At 45.5% G+C, this 21772-nt stretch overlaps 1 protein-coding gene across 1 annotated transcript; it reads left to right on the top strand.

Moving 5' to 3' along the window:
* The first annotated feature begins 254 nt into the window (after nt 1-254).
* On the top strand, nt 255-20054 carry DNAJB11 (DnaJ heat shock protein family (Hsp40) member B11). Its single transcript, XM_073360338.1, has 10 exons — nt 255-542; nt 1479-1635; nt 7073-7170; nt 8522-8654; nt 10383-10525; nt 11098-11180; nt 13069-13126; nt 14699-14810; nt 15208-15367; nt 19679-20054. The coding sequence occupies exons 1-10, from the start codon at nt 475-477 to the stop codon at nt 19741-19743; spliced, it is 1077 nt and encodes a 358-aa protein (XP_073216439.1). The 5' UTR covers nt 255-474; the 3' UTR covers nt 19744-20054.
* The last annotated feature ends 1718 nt before the right edge of the window (nt 20055-21772 follow it).

The raw sequence follows: 21772 nt of genomic DNA, 5'->3' as shown, positions 1-21772 counted from the left end.
GGAGCGTGGAGGTGAGAGTATTGTTCGCTCCGTGATTGGCCGGAAGGCACGGGCAGCCTGTGATTGGCTATCACCCGGAGCAGTACTCTCTGAGCAGTCACTTTTAGTTGGTTTCTGATAGTGATGTCACTGTCCTTCCTGGCGTTCTGATTGGACACTGGGGTAGGTGACGCAAATAGTCACGATTGGTCAGGAGGCTCACTGCTGACGTGGACTGATGTTATTGGCCAGTACGGCCGGGCGATTGTTGAAGTGTGCGACTGTGATTGGCAAGGTGTGACTAGGGTCGCGGTCTGTGCCGCAGTCTGATTGGACCGCTCTCGTCGCCGGGTTCTGGTTCATATCTATGGTTACCGGTGACTGAGTCGTCGCCGCTGCGGGACCCGGCCGAAGTCCCCCGCGCTACCCCCAGACGAAGTGAGCCGTGTCCCAGCCGCGTGCAGCCTCGGCGGGGAGCGAGGCCTCGCCGTCGTCATGGCCCCCAGCTGCCTCGGCCTTCTCTGCCTGCTGCTGCTCTACCTCCTCGGGGAGGCCAGCGCCGGGTGAGTGCGGCCGCGGGCGGGCGGGCGGGGATTCCGGGGGAGCGGGGCCTGTGGGGGCCTAGGTCCGCTCCTCGTAAGGGGGCGCGATCCCTTAGGCCGACTCCGAGCCCCCGCCTCCGGCCTTTCAGGCACCGACTAGCCCCCACCCTTCGCGGGCCTCCCCGGTCTCCGCCCACACCATTCCCCTCCTTCTCCTCCCACTCTCGCCCCGCCCACCCCAAGCAGCGACCAACCTCCACCCATCACCCATCCCCTCCTCCCCCCCACAGCCCCCGACTATCTCGGGCCCCCATTCCTTACACCTGGCCTCTGCCTATCTCCCTGCCCCCTAACACCGCCCCGACTATCCTGGCCCCTCCCCAGCCCCCAACTATTCTGGCCCCCTGCTCCCACACCTGGTTCCCCATCCATCCCCTACACACATTCCCTGACAATCCCAGCCCCCCACTCCCACACCTGGCCCCTGCCCAGCCCTCTCCCCCCCCCCCCCCCCGGTCCCTGACAATCCCGACCTCTCACCTGGCCGCTGCCCATTCTTCATACACAGCTTCCAACTATCTTGGTCCTCCCATCTTCCAAACTTGGCTCCTGCCCATCCCCCACACACAGCCCCTGAAAATCCCAGCACACCATCCATCCCCCACACACAGCCTCTGACTATCCCGTTACACACGCACACCTACGCACACACCACACACGCTCTGTCTTTAGCCAGTCACTGAATGTCTCTGCTTCAATTCCTCCTCTGTAAAAGGGTGCTAATAGCACTGATTCAAACTCCCAGGTGTGCCAGGAGGATGCATTCATTATTGGTTGAGTTGTTTGGATGCTACGGTGGTGGTGGTGTTATATGAGTGGTAGATGTGCTGCACATATGGAATAGTTCTATGTGGCAGAGGCCACAACTAGATGCTTATTTTGCTCTGTATTTCTCAGGAGGGATTTCTATAAGATTCTGGGAGTATCCCGCAGTGCATCAGTAAAAGACATTAAAAAGGCCTATCGGAAACTGGCTTTGCAGCTTCATCCGGACCGAAACCCTGATGATCCACGAGCACAAGAAAAGTTCCAGGATCTGGGTGCTGCCTATGAGGTCAGTGAGTTAATCAGTATCTGCTCCCAGTACTAACACAAACATGGTTTTCCTGTATTGTTGGCATCTCTGCCAATCTCATCGTTTGCGGGAGAGTGGAACAAGTGCTCTTTCCCAGTGACATCCTTGAAGCTGGCATTCATAGAATCATAGAATATCAGGGTTGGAAGGGATCTCAGGAGGTCATCTAGTCCAACCCCCTGCTCAAAGCAGGCCAATCCCCAATTTTTGGCCCACATCCCTAAATGGCCCCCTCAAGAATTGAACTCACAACCCTGGGTTTAGCAGGTCAATACTCAAACCACTGAGCTCTCTCTCCCCCAAATCAGGAGGAGTCAGCAATGATTACATTGCCGTATTGGTAACGAATTGTTGCAACAAAAGTGAAAAGACAGGTTTATTGACTAGAAACTGCAGTGGAGGTGATAGTGAAAAATCATAAAGAGCCTGGTGTGTGTTAACCTGATTGCTGTCGCTGAGATTTCTAGCAGTGGTCAGAGGCCAACTTTTGGATTCTAATTTTCAGAGTTAAGTTATCCTCTCTTGCATGTTGTAGGAGAGAAAGAATGTTTCCTTTGATGGAGTTTGCAAATTCCCATATAGGGATCTGGACATCTTGTTTCATTTTGCAGGAGATGTTGCAGTAGTTGACTTTCTGGGACCAAAGACAGCTTGATTGCTGTGGATGCTCAGGATGTACGAGGACAGAGGTGGCTAAATTTTCTTCTCTAGAAAACAATAGCTTATTCTTTCAGAGCACCAAAACTTTGGTGTAAAGTTAGTTCTCTCGCTGAGGAAGGGAAACTAGTGCATGATTAATAAAATGGACATCTCGATCCATTCTTTTGGAATCTTCAGACAGGATATGCTATTCTGGGATTTCATAGTTGTACCTGAAATAGATCATTTAAAATTATTTGTAGTTCCTCTGCCCTATTCCATCCCTAGCATTTGTCTCTAGGCTACCAAGATACAGGTTTGAAATTTGATTCCTGGTTGTCCTTAAGTTTGGAGCTGAAGCATGCTTCTAAGTCTTCAAACCTGTCAGTGTGTAATGGAAATTGTCAGAATATGTGACAAATGATCAAACTCTGTGATACCTGGCTTTTATCGTCTGTTGCTTATGGCACAATTAATGTTTTCAATCTTAAGCTGGTTTAAGGGTGTTCTCACTATGTGAGTTAATGTTCTCTTTATACTTCTTAAATCAATTAAGAGATTATTTGATTGTGGTGTATATAAGTACCTAGTTAGAAACATCTTCTCTCCCTGATCTGGGAGACAAAGGTATTGACAAAATCCCCTGGCTGAAATTTAAAATTACATTAACTCAGGTTAGACACAGAATCAAACTAATAGTGAAGGCAAGATGTTTCAATGGTTAATTATCAACAAATATGGTGCTTTCTCACTTAAAGCCTTTACATTGACTGAATGTCCTTCTAAAAATGTGTTTCACTTCAGCCACAAGATATGGGCTTGATTCAGGCTTAATTACTGGCTGAAATTCTGTGGCCTGTGGTACGCAGGAGGTCAGACTAGATGATTGTAATGTTCCCTTCTGGCTTTCACATCTATTAAACCCATTTTGCAATCTGTATTTAATTCACGGAGTGAGAGAACATCCTTAAAAACTATTGTCTGTCACTTATGGTGCAACAACACAGGTATTCCTCTTTTCGGCTGTTTGTGGCCCAGGAAAAGGAATTGAAGTTGGGGGCCCCTACCCAGTCAACTGAAGAATTTAGTGAGGTGCTAGCTGCCTGGGCTTTTTGTGGAATGCCAGGCAGAAGGAGAGGTGAGCCCTGCCATCCCAAATGCACTTTATGCAACCCTCATATTCGTACCACCCCCCATGTTTAATATTGGACACACCTCAAATTATTGCAGGCTGGATCCTCCTATCTTAGGTGACTAACCAGCTGCTGCCCTTCCTCTTCCTCCTGTGCTCTTGTGGTTGGGGCTGTTTCTCTATCCCTTTCCATTCAAGCCTCAAGGGAGCAGAGAGAGGTCCCTGAGGAGGAACTGACAGTAATTTTCAGGTAGAGGAGGAGTGAGCAGCTGTCCTGGGCCAGCACATTATTTAGGTGTAAGAATCTATTTATTTGGTGTATGTATGTCTGTAAAACTTCTGGAGTAGATACTGTGCTGGAGAATAGATACGGATCACACTTATGCTTCTGCAGTGGTTTAATGGTGGCCCTAATGCTGTGCAACTGACTAAGATCCGCAACTGTAGCCATTGCACATCTGGTGCTTTCCTCACTGTAGAAGCACTGCTGCACAGGTACATAGTCATGAGTGCATGAAAGGAGAAGATCTAATTTTCAGTTAAACAATACGGGGAAGTTTTCTACTGGTCTTGCTGAGTTTGACCTCTTTTTAAAGCAAACTATTTGGTCACTTTGAATGGAAATTCTTAAATTATCCTGGGAAGTGGGTTTTTTCTGTGTCTCTTGCAAACAGAAAATCATGAAATTCATCACTTCTTCAATGTGAAAAATATTTACCTATTTTCTTTCAAACTTAAAGTTCCAGATCTCTGAAGAATTACACACATGCTTAGCTTTACATTGATGACTAGTCCCATTTAAAATCAATGGGGCTACTAGCATGTGTAAGTCTTCGCAGGATGTGGGTCCTGACACTTTTGACTCCATTTCGTACAGTTAATTTTACTGTTTTCCCTGTATAATCAGGTTTCCATCTTTCTGTGCGTCTCAGACACAATAATAGCTTTAGAAAAATGGGAAAAGTATGATTGTAAATTCACAAAAATCAGCAGGGAGACTCAGGGGCACGTGTAGTCTTTGAAACATTAAACTCATTAATTTCTTTTTTAAGTTGACATGGTCAACTTGAAATTTAATCTCTTTAAGGCACCATGGTGGCACAACTAAATCCCATTAAGGAAACATAAAAATTCAGGTAACATCACCAATATTGACTCTTACATGTCCATTGTGTTCTTAAATATTTTGCAGAACTAAAATTAGAAAATATGATATGTGCAATGCAGCAGATTTAATGTTGCTGTTGGGCTCTTTAGTTCTTGCACTTCCTGACTGTGCAATCTTCGTATTGCATCAATGCAGTGTTTCTTGTGTGTGTTTACAAAAGGTGATGTGGGAATGTCTGAGTGGCATACAAAATTTACAAACTCACTCACATCGGACCTTGTTGTAAGTGCCTTCAACCAAGCAGTGTATATTTGTTAGCTGTGCGTGTATGCACGGCCCATCTTCCCTCACTGTACATGTAGAATAAGGACCATCTGCAAATCTCCTGTTTAATTAAAACAAAATCACACAAAGCAGTAGCCCTCATTGAAAAGTATGGCCGTTTCATGTATCAGCCATTTTTACTATAGCGAGGTCTTAAAAAAAATAAAATTGGAGGAAAGGTCTGGTTCTTGCCTCTTCCCCCTAATTTAAAACCGTTTAACCAGTAGTATTCCAACTTTACAAAGCACTTCAGCTCTGGGCAGACCAAGCATGGAACACTCCAGTATGGAAGGTTTCTATTTTGGAAAGTATCAGAGGGGTAACCATGTTTGTCTGTATCCACAAAAACAATCCATCACTCTCACAAACCTTGGGAGGGAAGCCAGTCCTCACTTACAGACATCCCCCCCCCCCCCCAACCTGAAGCAAATACGCACCACAGAAACCAGCAACTACGCACCACAGAAACACTAACCCAGGAACCAATCCCTGTAACAAACCCCATTGTCTACTCTGTCCCCATATCTACTCTGGCGACACCGTTGGAGGACCCAACCACATCAGCCACACCATTGGGCTCATTCACCTGCTTATCAACTAATGTGATTTATGCCATCAAGTGCCAGCAATGCCCCTCTGCCATGTACATTGGCCAAACTGGACAGTCTCTATGTAAAAGAATAAATGGACACAAATCAGATATCAGGAATGGTAACATACAAAAGCCAATAGGAGAATGCTTCAATTTCCCTGGACATTCAATAACAGATTTAAAAGTAGCCATCCTTCAACAAAAAAAACTTCAAAAACAGACTTCAAAGAGAAAATGCAGAGCTACAATTGATTTGCAAACTTAACACCGTTAATTTGGGCTTGAATAGGGAGTGGGAGTGGCTGGCTCACTACAAAAACAATTTTCCCTCTTTTGGTATTGACACCTCTTCATCAATTATTGGGAGTGGACCACATCCACCCTGACTGAATTGGCCTTGTCAACAATGGTTCTCCACTTGTAAAGTAACTCCCTTCTCTTCATGTGCCAGTATATTTATGCCTGGATCTATAATTTTCATTCCATGCATCTGAAGAATTGGGGTTTTTTACCCATGAAAGCTTATGCCCAAATAAATCTTAGTCTTTAAGGTGCCACCGGACGCCTCGTTATTTTGGAAAGTTATGAACGTGCCCCAACAGATGTAGTAAATATTTAATATCTGTTTAAGAGCCTAGCTATAGCTATTGCTGCTGGTAATTTTTCTAATACCAAGATAAATTAGCAAACAAAAGCTATATTTAGTGGCAGTTAAGGTTGCATCAGGATGTATGCTACCCCCTTGAAACCCGAAAAGCATGGAAATATGAAGTTAAAAGGAAATGCTTGTGCCTTCCTTTTCACCTTAATATTGATTATAACACTGTCAATAACACACTCCAGTACTCCATAAGGCTTTTGCTTCCATCTCCAACAGATACCCAAAAGCTGTATGTATCCCAGATTCATCAAACTCCCACTCTGATGCAAAACTTTTAACAGCCTCCTCATATGCTTTTGGATCAATGGATCAGTACATCTGATTGTCACACATTCCATGCATTTGGAAAGTTATTCCACCTTAATGCAGCTGAGGTCACTGCTTTCATGTTCTCTCTTGCTCTCTTCCCTCCCCTCCCTCACCCCATGTTGTCCCGGAAGTGAGTGCCAATGTTTGTGCTGTGGCAGATTTATCGTCATATTTAGTGGCTTCACATCAGTGCTCAGACTTGAGATTTTGTCTAAAGTTTATAAAATGATCTCGAGACAAATGCTCCTTCTGTATCACTGATATTAGAGCAAGGAGCAGGAGGAGCAGCAGCAATGTGGTTTACAAAGAAGGGTGACACACACTTCTGTGAAAGACTGCCAAAAGGGCTGTATTTTTGGACTCTTACTGTTCTACCAATTCGTCTTCCATTGAACCACCATGAAAAATTGAAATAGTTTTGAATTATATTGTGTCTTGGTTTTTGCTGTTTCAATTAGATGAATGCAAAATAAAGGTTTATAGCTCTTGCTATACTGAAAACTTCTGACTTAAAGGTAATTATGGAGTCATGACAATCTGTCTTGTTCCTCATTTCGGAATAACGGCAGGGTTCATTTCAAAAGCCTTGTCTAAATAACCTAGTTCGCTTACGCACTAATGTTTAGTGTCCCACATCCTCTGCCCTTCCAGGTGCTCTCAGACGAGGAGAAGAGAAAGCAGTACGACACATATGGCGAGGAGGGACTGAAGGATGGTCACCAGGGTTCCCATGGAGACATCTTCTCACAGTAAGCTTTCATCCTGGCAAACTGCTCTGCAGGCAGGGAAGACTAATTTTGTCCATAATATAAGGACACCAATACTACTTCACAGACTCCAGCACTGACCAGATGCTTTGTTATTAGTAGCCTGGATCTTCTCATTTTTCCCTGGTCAAAAGATAAATGAATCAGCACTGACAGCTAATGACAGAGGGTAATCTGAGAGGTGTATTCAACACTCATATCCTAGCTGCTGCTTTCACACACATGCCACCCCTTCTTCCACTGAGTAATGAGCATGAAGACCATGTTTGTTCTCTCTCCCCCCACAAATCAGCATTACTCACTTGGCAGATTTGCGAGTGTGAGTGAGGTATAATAGATTTGTAATTGTATTAAATATGCAGAATCTTTCTTGTATCCTCTGGCAGTTAATTACACTGGCACAGATAATGGGTGGGGGGTTGGTTGTTTTTAAGGAAAACTGTACAGCATCTTTTCCTGGTTTTTACTGGTTTAAATACAGCAAAATCTGACCTCTTCATTCACTCACACTTCCAACAGCACCTCTGGCTTCAGGGTAAACCTGTGGATTATTCATTTCTAATAGAGATATCTTTGCTATAGTTGTCCTTTAGGGTGCCAGTATCTGCTGGTGTGGTCTGCTTGAAGGATGAGAGCAGCCCTTATTGACTAGTTTGACTGAATAAAAAGAAAGGCCATGCTTGGTTTCTGTCTCTTCCTCCACTAAACACTCTGCCAGCTAGGGCTGGATTCCCCTAAAGGCAGTTAATGCACTTTTGAAGACCCCTCAGTGTCCACCCTCAAATATTGCCCTTGTCTGAACTTTGGTACTGCATAGAAGGATGTCCCAGTGGTTAGGGCTCTAGCCTAGGATTTCGGAGACCTGGGTTCAATTTCCTACTTCACCTCAGGCTTCCTTTGTGAGGATGCAAGTCACTTAGCCTCTCAGTGCTTCAGTCCCCATCTGTATATGAGGTTTATAGCACTTCCTGCTTTACAGGAGATAAATATGTTAGACTGTGAAGCACTCCGATACTAGGGTTATTGGGGCCATATAAGTACCTTAGATGTGGTGCCAAAAATTTATTCCCAGCTGTGATGACTTGGAGGCAATCTCTTCTGAAATAACTGATTTCTGTTCGTTTTTGAAAGCACGCAACTTGTGTTTGAAGGAATATCAGCCAATGGTCAATTTGCTTAACAGTGCATCTTATGTGGTGGTGAGAAAAGTCTTCAAGGGAGCCTATTGCTGCATTTGGTCTCTGTGTTCTAACAGAGATCCTGTTTGTAAAGCCACATAGCTGGAGTGAACTTAAACTTCTTCCTGAATTAATGAATGTCCATTACTCTGTAGCTTCTTTGGGGACTTTGGTTTCATGTTTGGAGGAAGTCCTCGTCAGCAAGACAGGAATATTCCACGAGGAAGTGACATCATTGTGGACCTGGAAGTTACACTGGAGGAAGTGTATTCAGGAAACTTTGTGGAAGTAAGTGTAACAGTCTATTTCTGGGGCCTCCCCGTTCAACCCTTGAGCTTGCTGGTGACTGCTGGCTTAACTGTTGGTGGGAATAGTGCATTCTTAGAAAGAAATGGAAATGGGTTACTTCCTAACAGTGTGTCTGAGGAGAGGTGAGGTACAACACAGACATGGGTGAGAGGCAATGCTGGGATTTCTTGTGCATCCTCCTGTTGCTGCCAAGTAACTTGGTACTGTTCTTGGAACCAAAAGCACTGTGGGGAAAGGGAAGTTCCCAGGTAGGTCACTTTGAAACCCAATGGAAAGCTGCAGCAAAGAGATGAAACATTAAACGAGATGTAAGCTTATTTAGTCTCTTGAAGTCAGGTCCTCTCATATCAAATCCTGCCTCTTTCAACAAAGTAGTTGCCACACTATTAATCTAACTTAATTTTTACATGGCCAAGCATCTCTGTCACAACAGACATCTAACATTCTGTGTTTAGCAAATATACGATGATTTCATTTAAATTTGTTCGTCTCTAAGGTGCCACAGGTACTCCTTTTCTTTCATTTAACTAGTTATGTCTCTGATGCTGGCAATCCTCAGTACAGAATTAAATGCAAAAAAGCTATATTAATCGAGCATTAGAGTTGAGGGTTCAAGTATGTAAATCAGGCAACTCAAAATTACGGTTCCCAAGGTAATTAACCATTAACTTAAGGGGTTTGTGTGTCTACACTGCAGTCAGGTGTGATTGCATCACATGTTGCAACAAGCTAGCCATTGAAGTATGCCCTGGGTGGATATGGTTATCTTCACTGCTAATGTTACTGGAGCTACCTTTGATCTACCTAGATTACACATGCTGTGATCACACCTCCCAGCTGCAGTGTAGATATGCCCAGTGTGTGTAAACAGCAATATACAATATTGTATATGAACTGTATACCTTAATATATAAAGTATGACCAAATTGTGGTAGATTTAGGAACTATAACTTAATTTCCTGAATCTCAACATTGATTAACACAGTTTTCACGTTTCATTTCCTTGGGTTCTTCGGTGTAAAAAATTATTTGTTTTCCCATCCAAATAATATGGAAATGGACACACATGCACATCAGAAGTACTTGCATCTGGACATAGAAATCCTGTTAGACCTCAAACCCAGTAAAAAACAGTTATAAAGGTATGTTTTGAAATAAAGCCAGGAGCTTAGCACTGTGGCATACTGTTAAAAAGAAGAATCATCAAGTACTGCACTTGCACAGCTTGCAGTCTTCAGGTGTTGTCTTCAGTGACAAGTGCCTCAGCCGGATTTAAATCAAGCTTGTTCAGAGATGTGAATGTGGAAGAAAAAAAAAAATTCTAAAAATATCTTTACAGAAAAAACTTTCCTAGTCACTGTAAAATGAATGGAATTTTAGCCAGCTTCCCAAAATAATTCATTGAAGGCATCAGATGTTTCAGTCTAATGTTACCATTTTTATTTAGAAAGGTGGATAAGCATTGGGAAGCAGGCTTAAAAGGAACATGACTATAACAGGGACACAGTGGGTTTTCAGGTAGTGAACTGAAGACTGTATTCAGGAAGGCATTTCCAAGATCAAAGGCAATTGTTTTGGGTACAGCACAGATATCATGGGGCTTGTTGTCTAGAATGTTGCTTGAAGGAACTCAGCTATTTGCAAAGCCTCGAGATCATTATACAGTGTGACTGCTTGATATGAAACTGCTGTATGTGTTTCTTGCAGGTTGTTAGGAACAAGCCAGTGGCCAGGCAGGCTCCTGGCAAACGGAAATGCAACTGCCGGCAGGAGATGAGGACCACCCAGCTAGGCCCTGGGCGTTTCCAGATGACTCAAGAAGTTGTCTGTGATGAGTGTCCCAATGTCAAGTGAGTGTTGTGTTTCTGCCCTATACTGTGATATGGATAGCTAATCACAACTGGCCACTAGATGGGGGAAGGACATGCATGTGTGACCAGTATGATCCATGTGGCGGGGTGGCTTATTGGGAAACAGCAGCTGGTTTTATCGTATACTTTGCAGTTGTGGCAGGAATGAGAAACCGGATTAGGTAGATGATTTTTCTAATTTGCATTTTTTAGCTCCACTCTCCTTGACTTTACACCCATCTAAAGAGGCCATTCTGCACTGCTGTGAAAGAGGCTAAAGTTGGACAGGAGTACTATTGGGATATGTGGAGGTGGGGACTGCTGAAGTAGTAGTGTACATGGGATCATGGGATGGTTTCAGTAGCTTAGCTCTTTGCTGTCTATGATGGTTGACCAGTGGAGACCGTGTAAGAGACACCTTTTGCCCGCCACTCTGCGTAGTGGGTAGTAAATGATGGAAGCAGCAGGCCACTATGGGAGTAGCCTGTGCTAGTCCAATAAAATGAGTAAAACCTGTCTTCTTGCTGAGCACAGCATCCACTCTTCTATTTTGTTTCTCTTTATCTCCCCAGGCTTGTGAATGAAGAGCGAACACTAGAGGTAGAGATAGAGCCAGGCGTGAGGGATGACATGGAGTACCCCTTCATCGGGGAAGGTATGGCACTAGCTGCCACCATAAAGATCAGCTCTGGTAACACTAGGATGATTATGATGAGGGCAGCATTCAGGAATCTCAGTGCTTGCTGTGGGGTATTGTTTTGAACTTGCCCCTTTTTAAGCCGTTGGTTTGTCCTATGCATTCTCTCAATCTAGAGACTGCACCCTGCAGTCAATTTTAGTAACGCTCTGCTCAAAGAGTTCAGCCCCCTTGCTTTTATATTAGACATCTGGAAACAGGAAGGGAAAGCATTCCTATCAGAAAGAGGACCTGTGACATATGTCTGCCATAATGCTCAGCTCTATTTGAAGTGTGTATGCAAGTCCCCTGGCCCAAGCATGTGGAGTCTTTCGCCATTATCACTTGTTCAGATCTGACAGAGTCAAAGCAGGAAGCCGAAAGGGAAAACATAGCAGAATGCTAAATCCTACATCACTGCACCCTATGCCTGAGCTCGCCCTTGACGTTCCAAGGGGGCTGAAAGGTACGTGCTTCAGAAACAGACCCAGTTTCTGCCTAGAACCTGCTTTATCAGCAAGTCTCCATTATGCAAAAATTTTTCTTCTAGCCATTTAACAGAATTAACTAATATCATGACTTCATGTCCCAATAAACCCTTGGTTGCCTTTAGTCATCAAAGTGAGCTGCAGTGCTACACAGTATCTCAACTATAGCTGTATAGGTTTTGGATAATCCACGTTGTCACAGTTCATGGCAGTGGCTCCTGTGCTCCTTCACTTTGGTCCCTCAACAGCACCCATTTAGAGGTTTCCAGCTTCTAAAAAGTCATCTCTCTAGGGCAGAGGCCCACATCTCACTCTGTTCTGACTGAGGGATCTTCAAGGCTGCGCAGTTCCCGTTCTACACTGTGATGTCAACAGCAAGCCAGACTGCCCAAAAGACCAGCATCTGCGCTTTGCTTTCTCTCCAGAGGTTATGACTAGTCTATTCCCCACGGTTATAAGTTACCACATAGCTCTTTCTTAGCAAGCATATTTATTGTTAAGGTGAAAGTATTACAGAGAAAACATATTAAAAAAATAAATAAATAAAAGAACCTACCCAGATGCTAAAAAGCTTACCAGGAGTCTGGCTCTGGTAGGTGTTAGTCCTTCAATACCCACAACTAGGTTTTCTCTGTGGTTACAAGTTCATAACTCTCAGATTCAGAACCAGAACCCAGGCTGAGCAGTTCAGCTGGTTTTGTACAGTTCAGGCCTTTGATCTCATCTCTGGGAACAGGTAATCGGAAGACAATGATCTGCTCCTCAGGGCGTAGCTTCAGAAGGCTGGGTTTTCACATAGCCAGAGGGGAAGAATTTGCATCAACCTCTCCCTAGGTATTCCCCTGGAAATCCCCTTAATATTAATTGTCCCTCCAAATCCATTCATCTGGCACATTTTTAATATAGTCCTTTGAACTTCAAAGTCTCACATCTGTCTGCTCTCTTCCCCCATCCCCTCCATCCAGAGAGGTTACATATAATTGCAACTGACAACCACAATAATACATAAACCATTCATTTAACACAATGGGTCTCAAAGATACTTAAACTTTATTCAATAAAGTATCCCAAGGGTGTGGCAGGACACTGCCATATCTGTCACGCACACAGTCTGTAGGTGACTCTTCTGCACTAATTTCATGCTCCAGTGTTCATTGAGACATGACTCCAAAAGTCTGGGGTCTTCCATCTAAGAATGCTGCATGTAGGTAGGGAGTCTTTCATAAAAATGGTGTGGGTTTTTTCAGGTTAGAAGAAGAATACAAGACCAAGCCATCTAGTGAGCCGAGTCTCTCTGATGTCAGACAAGCTGGCTAATTGCTGGTGAAGCCCCAGTTGATGACTTAGTGTAACACACCATTTCTAACTTACTTCCACAGGTGAACCCCATGTAGATGGGGAGCCGGGTGACTTACGCTTCCGAATAAAAGTTCTCAAGTAAGTAAGCTGCCTAGCTAACCCACTTCTCTCCTGGCTACGAGACAGAAAACTTACCAGTGTCTTTTGTATCAGTTTTGCAGTTCAAATGGCACCTGTTACCCAGCAGCAGCATCAGTGAGGCGAGAAAGCCAATCCTCTGATGGTTTTAATGGAGGGCTGGAGGCAGGACTCTGCAGAGAGTGTCATATGTTAAGGGTGTTAGAATACTTTGAGATTATTGCCAGCTGTTCACAGGATTTTTGTTTTGTTTGGCCCAAAATCTAAGATTAGATGGTAGCTCCTGGATGAATCACATGGTATTTTGACACTCCTCTCCACCTCTTGCCCTGTGAATGGAACAGGAAATGGAACACGTCGCTAGAACAGGAAAAAGGAAGCTGCTGGATGAGTCATGTGGGACTGCCTGACAAAGCTCTCGTGTCCCAGGTCCCTCTTTGTGCCAGCTGTCAAAGGGTACAGGGGTGCATAAGGGTTACAGGGATCCTCTCATCTGTGATCTACATAGTAGTTCACTAGAGAATGTAATGGAAGGTCTCTAATGAAAGTCTGTGTCACACTGGTCATTATAACCATTGTGAGATGTATGTATGGAAAATGTGAGAAGTGAGGTCTGTATGTGATGGTGTGCAGTGCAGTCCAGACCAGTGAGGAGTTTTGTCACCATTTGCCCTGCAACCATGGCTGCCTTACAATGCTTTACCGCTGTAGCTTCCAGCCTGGGATGCTCACAAGCAGCTACCTGCATGCAGGTTGCATCCTGAGTTTCTATGTGCTGGACAGCCCTGGGTCAGCAGCTCTGACCCCAGCAGCCTGTCTACAGCCCTACTGTGACTTCCGCCAGCCTTGGTTACACTTGCTTTCTCTGTTTTATGTTACACAGAGCTGTGTTCTAAGGTGCAACACAGAACTGTTCCTTTGGGACCAGCAGGCCTGGTAAATCTGTGAGTGTCCAATGGATATGGGGCTGGAAACTGCAGGGGGACACTTGGAGGATGTGGGGGCTAGAGTGTGCCTATCACACCTCTCCCCTCCTTTCAGTTCACAGGGCAAGATTCTTAGTAATGCACATCCCCTAGCACAGGAAAAGGAAGCTGAATCAGGCTTATGAATGTCTTCTCCATTCTTCTGAGATTTATGTGAACTCTTCAAGCCTTTTCATAAATGGAGGGAAGCAAGTAACCTAGAGGTCCTGAATAATTGACTTTTCAGTTCTGTGCCTGAATGGAAATATTTAAAAAAACAAAAAAAACAAAATCAGTTCCTTTTGAACCAATTCTAAATTTTTCTCGCCAAAATGAAAAATTGAAAAGCTTTGTTCAGGTTGAAATGAAACATTTCAAATGTCAAATTGAAACAACATCTTTGACATTTTTATTCTCCGTTCTTTTTCAGCCAAAACAGTTCGTTGAATTCAACCTGAACTCATTTTTTTGTTTCAGTGCCATGAAAAATGCATATTTCTGTGACTTTACTATTTCCCAAAACAATTTCGCTCAGCTCTAGTCCTGACTTTTGCAGAAGAGGTGAGGTGAGAGGTCAACGGTTCAAGTTCCTATGATCTGTTCACAGGCACCCTGTCTTTGAAAGAAGAGGGGATGATTTGTATACAAACGTCACTATCTCGCTGGTCGAGGCACTGATAGGCTTTGAAATGGATATTGCCCATTTAGATGGGCACAAGGTGAGGCAAGAGTTTTCTTTCATGTTCTCTACAAGCAAAATTATTTCAGTAATGAATTCCCTGTTCCCCACAGGGACTTGTCCACTTCTAGTTGCAGCTGTTGACCCTAGACAATCTTGTCTCATCCAGAGATTTTAAAAAGACCCATTTTGACTATCTGGAGTCTGCTCCAGAAGCTACAAGTGAGGGCACAGTCATTGGTTAGCCTCCAGGCTAGAGGGCATGTGCTGGCATATGTTGTCCTAAGCTCTGTGTCAGTGCTCTTACGTGTCCTGGTACTGAATATTACTGGCTTTGTGGCATATTCAGTATTGAGCATGCCTGTCTAATATTGCCATAAAGGAAATTTAGGATAACCGGATACTAACACTGTTCTCAATTTTCCCTTGCTTTGTAGGTTCATGTTGCCCGGGATAAAATCACAAAACCTGGGGCCAAACTGTGGAAAAAAGGAGAAGGTCTTCCAAACTTTGATAACAACAACATCAAAGGCTCACTGATAATTACTTTTGATGTGGATTTCCCCAAAGAGCAGCTGACAGATGAACAGCGGGAAGGTTTGTGCTTTAAAAACCTACCACATCATCTCAGAATTTTCTGAACAATGATAGAGCTTTGTCATGCGATTTAAGATAACCGCCTGTAGGGATCAGGAAGGAATTCTCTCCCCCCACCCCTGCATACAGCATAATACAGGGATGGCCAACCTGCGACTCCGGAGCCACATGCGGCTCTTCAGAGTTAATATGCAGCTCCTTGTATAGGCACCAACTCCGGGGCTGGAGCTACAGGTGCCAACTTTCCAATGGGCCAGGGGATGTTCACTGTTCAACCCCCTGGCTTTGCCCCCACTTCTACCCCTTCCCACCCCCCTCCCCTGATCCTGCCATGCCCTCGCTCCTCCTCCTATCCCCAGAGTCTCCTGCATGCCACAAAACAGCTGATCAGGAGGTGCGGGAAGGGAGGGGGAGGTGCTGATCCGTGGGGCTGCCAGCGTGTGGGAGGCACTGGGACAGGGGGAGCTGATGATGTGGGGGCTGCTGAAGTATTACTGTGGCTCTTTGGCAATGTACATTAGTAAATTCTGGCTCCTTCTCAGGCTCAGGTTGGCCACCCCGGCACAATGTAATTGGCTAGGTGCACTGTGGGCAATTTCTTCTTTCCTCTGAAGCATCTGGTTTCAGTTGCTGTACTTGGATGCCTACCAGATTAGATTAGATGGACCACTGGTCTGATATCTGTATAGCATTGACAAATCTGGAGCCGCTTCAAAGCTCCCATCCAAGGGACAGGTTGCACCCTTGTTGGAGATGGGTTAGAACTGGACCTAGCCCTGCACTGGCTTCACCCTTTTTAGAATGGTATCTCAGACTTAACAGCACAGTTTCCCAGCATCTCCCTCCACTTCTCTTTGGCGTTGGGTATTGCTCTGACGTTAAGGTGGAAGCTGCTGTGCTGCATCAGGAAATAAATGCTTTTTCCCCACCTCTTTTTACCCTAAGCACATAGGCCAAGTCTATGCAGGAATGCTGAGGAAAATCAGCTTTCGCTATGAAATCGACATGCATAAATTATAACCTGTTAACCCCCACCCCTCTGATGCTCTCACACAGGAGTAAAGTGGACTTAGTTTGCTGCAACTTAATCCTCTTTAGAGGATGAATGTCTGAGCTAAATTGAGGGTGAAGATTGGCAGGCCAGGTAGCTCTCATAAAGTTGGGGGCAGGACAGAGAAGGATCATCTTTAGCCCCCACTTCTTCACAGCTTCTGAAACACTGCTATCAGAAAGAAAAGGAGTACTTGTGGCACCTTAGAGACTAACAAATGTATTTGAGCATAAGCCTAGACTAACATGGCTGCTACTCTGAAACCTGTCATACTGCTAGAAGAACCTTCTTCTCCCCGCACCCCATCCCCGCACCTGCAGCAGGCGTTGCTTCTGTACTCCAGGCAGTAGCAGAGAGGAGTTCCTCTTCCACATATCCCTCCAGTGGGGATGATGGAAACCATGTTCTGCCACTAATAGGGGAAGGAATTGGATCCTGGCACAGTTAAGTATGGATGCTCCAGGAGAGACTCTTTTCTTCCACTTCCAAAGCAGCTTAGAGGGAAGCATCTGGACTACCTTTGGGCTTGCTCAGGGCCACCACACGCATTTTTCTGAAGATACTGTCTGCCAGGAGTCTCCCTCCTGGGCATCTGTCTCCTAGTGTGAGAATGGCAGAACTGCATCTCCCAGAGTTTGTAGAGTGGAAGCCAGCCCCTTAGTGGTGTCGTGTGCCACCATCAGAGTGTAGAAATGCTGCCTTGAGAATATTCCAGTCGCTTCCTTCTTGACTAGTCAGTGAGGGAGCTCCTGACAGCTGCAGCACCAGCATCCTTTCAGTCCTTTCCCTGCTCCTGTTGATTCTGTGGCTGATTTTAAAAGTGTGAGGTCTCTGCCTCATGCTCTCCATCACTTTTTTGGATGGGTGCTGCAGCTTTGGCTCTCTTCCCAGGTGTTTTTCTGTTTTCCCCAGGAGCCTTGTCTCCAGTGCATTGTTGCTTGCTCTGATCTGTGCTGGGCTTTCAGAGCCCCTCTTTCTCTTTGGCATATATGTCAGAGGAGGAAGAAAGGCTGCTCTGCCAGCATAGCAGAGCGATGTCCCTGACTAGGATTGGGTCACAATGCGCAGGGACATGAAGAATGCTTGCAAATGTCACTCCGCACTTAAAAAGCATGGGGATGGGAATTCCATTCAACCCATGCCGGAGAGAGAGATTCTGTCGGTTTGGCACAAGGCTAGTGCAAAATGCCCTGCAGAATAAATCCTGAGTCAATGAAGTCTGTATACTGAGACTTGGTACTAGTGCACACTCTGCTGCCTGCCACGAAGTCTTATTGGGTAGTTTCCCATCTAGAATTCATGGCACATCTCCCCCAAAGCAAAGAGCTCCTCCAAGTGTCAGCCCCCATCTCACGTATAGCACTTGAAGGCAGTGGCATTGCATTCCAGCCCATCTAAGGAGGTGGAGCCTTCACTAAAGAAACGAAGGCAGGAGGGGCCATTAGGTCTCCATCAAGAGCCCTGGATTTCCCTCTCCTGTATTAGTGCACTGGAAGCAGAGGGAGTGATGGTGCTTTTTGGTTACCAGTTGTGCTTGGCAATCTTGCCTGGACACTGTCCTATGCTAGGCTGCCACAGAGCGCTCAGTGGCACTCCTCCTGTCCTTCAGGGAGGGTGGGTGACTGTGCAGGCTGGATCTCTCTGTTCATAGGAACTCTAGGATACTTCCCTAGAGTTCTCGAGGATACTTTGTTGCAGGGAGCAGCGCTGCCAATGTTGTGTCTCTTGGGCCGGTGTCAGTGCTCCAGGGTTGAGCAAGATATGTGGAGGTAGCTGTAGCGTAACTGCACTGGCTGAGCCTTCATGTGTTCTCAGCTGACTGACGATGAACACCACTCTGGAGGATGTCAGAAGATCAACCCACGTCTCCCCTGGGCTACTGGAGGCATTAGGGGATCGACAACATAACTTGACTGTCTGTCTGAATGGCAGCTGTGCGCCTAAATATTCAAGAAATACTTAGTCCTGTACTTTTCTGTTTATCTAGCAAGGGGAAAAATTCCTTCCTTTTCTCATTCTTGGCCACTGGCCCTTCTGTTTGTAATGTTAAGTGCACCTTCTTTTGAGGCGTCTCATGAGCTTCTTTTGCTCCAGCAGTGAGAATCCTGCCGGAGGGCATCTCCTAAAGATGGGAAAACTATCTCCTTATTCTGCTTCTCTGGTGTCCCTTTGACCAGATTCTCTGCCACCTGCCGGCCAGAGATTACTTCCTAGAGGGTTCCTATGCTTACACCTGAGCTCTATACTTATATTGCTTCTCTTTGAATTGGCTTTATTACTCTTTTGGAGCTTTAACGTCTGTGCAGCTGAAGGAGCAGGCTGGACTGTTCAGAGGGGAGCAAGCAACGTGCAGCACTCCACAGGGTTAAAAGTCTAAGTGAAGTAGGATTTCTGCTGCTTTCATGTCAGGAAGCTGAGATCCAGGAGAGAGAGCGCCAGACCAGCAGAGCTGTACACACTCTTTCCTATCTCCCCTGCTCCCACCCATGTCGGCTGCAAGACAGGCCACTAGGTGGAGGAGATGCAGGTCTGTTTGTCTTTCCCTTAATACAGTGACCCACATAGGTGGGATATTGTGTTGCGAGTGCTAACCAGTGCATCTGACACCCCATGCCAGCCAATCAGATCCCAGCCCTCACTTTCAGACAAGAGGTGGATATAGACAGGACATCAGAATACAACTTCAAAATAATCCATTGAAATAGTCTTAAACATGACTTTACTAAGTGTGGTATCCATATTAATATGTAAAGAAAACAGTCTAGCATTTCACTGGGTAAGTGGATTGTTCTAGCAACACAGGAGGCCAGAGAATGTATCCTGGGCTCGACTTTTCTCCCATGCCGCTGGGATCTCGGGGTGGTGTGTTAGTATGTGTGTGAGAATCTTGAGCATCTCCTCCAGCCTCTTTTGTCTCCACCCCACCCCCATCTGCTGCCTTGCTTAGTTTGTAGCAGAGGTGACTGTCTCATTGGGTCCCAGCCCTTTTGTGTTTCAGCCTATTCTGTGTTGTGGGAGGACGTGTAAGAAGGCTTTAATATAACAGCATTATCCACTTAGCGCCACCTCTCCTTATGAGAATGGACTTGTACTGCCCTTCTGTTTAACTGTCCAGTGAGATAGTTGTACTGCCAGATGTTTGTATTCCATTGCTTAGATGTGCCAGCTGGGGTGCCCAAGTGGCTTCTGTGTCAAGTCAGATATGTAAATATTGTCGGGGTTTTTCATGCTGTGTGGTAACTGTTCCTTTTCTATGGCAGGTCTCAAACAGCTGTTGAAACAAGCATCTGTGCAGAAGGTGTACAATGGACTGCAGGGGTACTAACACAACAAATTGGACTTGATTGCAAATGAAAAGTGAAATCAGTGATATTTATTTGCAGTCTTCTGCCCATTGTAGAACAAAAAGGAGGGAAATGGAGCGATGGTTCAAGCAGATTTTTGCAAATGGTGAAGGTTGTCAGATGGCTTAAGGAAAATATTTCCTTTTTCAGGGCATAACTGGTGCTGCCTATAGAGTTCCCGGTATTGGAGCAGTGAGCAAAGCCCCTAAGCAAAGAAAATGGGGGCAGGGGGGTGTTAAACTCAGTGCAAATTGGAAATTCTGGTTTTTAAATATATTTTGATGTTACTTTTCTTGACCCTCTCAATGTATTTTCCTCGTTTCTCTTTGTCTCTCATGTTGATCTTCCCCTAACATTTCCTCTCAGTCCCTCCCCACAGAGCCTAATGGTCTGTATTCTTTCAGAACACACAACTCCACTGAAAGAGGTCAGTTTCTATTAGAAGTGAACTGAGTGAGGGCCTTGGGAGCGGCTACAGAGGCATTGGATGGAGTTCTGGAGGCAGTGGTGAAGATGGCCTCTTCAGTCCTCTTCTGACTCTCTTAATGCCAAAAATAGTCTCTTGCCTGCAAAATTCACACAAAGTTTCAAGCCAGAACTTAGTCTGGTCTTTGAAAATATCAGCAATCACCTTGCCCTTTCTTTGCTTTATAGAGCTCTAAAAAAAAAAAAAAAAAAACCCGTCTCTTCCTGTGCCCAGACTAGAACTCTGTTAGGAATTCTTCCCACTCCCCCATCTCCTTGCACACAAAGGCTTGGTTGGAATAGTTTGGTATCCCCTGCACTTAGTCCTCCAAGAGAACAGGTGCAACAGGGACCACTGTAATAAAACTGCTCAAAGTTTAATGGCAATTGACTGGCTATGCATCTAAGTAGAACTGGCTCTATTGTAGCAGCAGGCACTTGGTGTCTGAAGAAGGCTCTGCCCTAATGAAAATAGGTGTGTGACCTACAAGCTGTGCTACGTTTGATTGATAATAAATGCAACAGCTCTGCAGCCTCTTAGCTGGAGAGGAGGGCTGTGCTGCTGGGTTGGGAGAGGTTTCTCTGGCCCTTTCTGGTGTCCTTTGTGAGGGAGAGTAGGCTCTGCTCACTTAGTTTAGCTGCCCATGGCGGTGTGCCATTGTGTGTCCCAGCACGCTGGGAAGCCGTAGCTGAAAAAGCCTTGAAGCACATACAGATGGAGAAACTGGCTGTGTGGCACTTCATTCCATGCGGGTAAAGGGTGAGAAATGGCAGCCAGCTAATCCCACCTGTGGGCAAGTGCCACCTCCTTTCCTCTGCTCTGCTGGGGGCTAGTGCTGACCCTCACAGAGCAGAATGTACATGCTCCCTTCTGCAGTGCTGCTTTCCTCTCCCCTGAAAAGCCAGCACTCTCCACCCCTCTCTCTGCACTGTAGCCCTGTAAGAGAGACTTTGGGGCCTTTTTACTCGAGGCAGAAGAGCTGGGAGGATTCAAGTTTAGTTTTCTTAAATATATCCTGAGTAGCACAAACATAAAGCGCTTGGGAACAGCTCAGTGCCTCTCTCCCCTGGCCTACTGCTCCCCAGTCCCCTGTGGTGTTAGACAATGGCAGGGGGAAATGCTGTTTCTCCCATCTGCTGCTCTGGGATCTGTTGCAACTAGGTTTTTCCTCACTATCTTCCAATCATAGAGGCGCCTCTGTTTTTGCTCTCTCTAGTGCAGCATTTCTCAAATGCGGCCACGAGAGGCTTTTTGTTTGGCCACAACAGACAGCTTCCTGAGCGGTAATGGGGGGGAAACAGGGACAAAGTATCTGCCTCTCCTCCTCCCTCCCTATCGCTCCTGGATGCGCTGCCCTGCAGTGACTCTAGAGACTGGTGCAGCACAATGTTGCAGGAGCAAGGTGAGCTCTCAATCTACCTTAGGGTGACCAGACGTCCCGATTTTATTGGGAATGTCCCGATTTTAGGGGACTTGTCCCACGTCCCGACCTTCATCAGTCGGGACACCCTTTGTTCCGATATCGGGACCCTCCGGACCGGACT

The sequence above is a fragment of the Lepidochelys kempii genome, chromosome 9 (assembly GCF_965140265.1).
Source record: "Lepidochelys kempii isolate rLepKem1 chromosome 9, rLepKem1.hap2, whole genome shotgun sequence".
Taxonomy (NCBI): Eukaryota; Metazoa; Chordata; order Testudines; family Cheloniidae; genus Lepidochelys; species Lepidochelys kempii.
The sequence above is the reverse complement of the archived record's forward strand: the minus strand, read 5'-3'. Positions and strand labels throughout refer to the sequence as shown.

What these genes read in the sequence shown, in the direction of transcription:
- DNAJB11 (XM_073360338.1), top strand. Translation starts at nt 475, where the DNA reads ATGGCCCCCAGCTGCCTCGGCCTTCTCTGCCTGCTGCTGCTCTACCTC. An exon ending in ATCTGGGTGCTGCCTATGAG is followed by an intron (nt 1,636 to 7,072) that starts GTCAGTGAGTTA and finishes CTGCCCTTCCAG; the next exon opens with GTGCTCTCAGACGAGGAGAA. An exon ending in CATGGAGACATCTTCTCACA is followed by an intron (nt 7,171 to 8,521) that starts GTAAGCTTTCAT and finishes ATTACTCTGTAG; the next exon opens with CTTCTTTGGGGACTTTGGTT.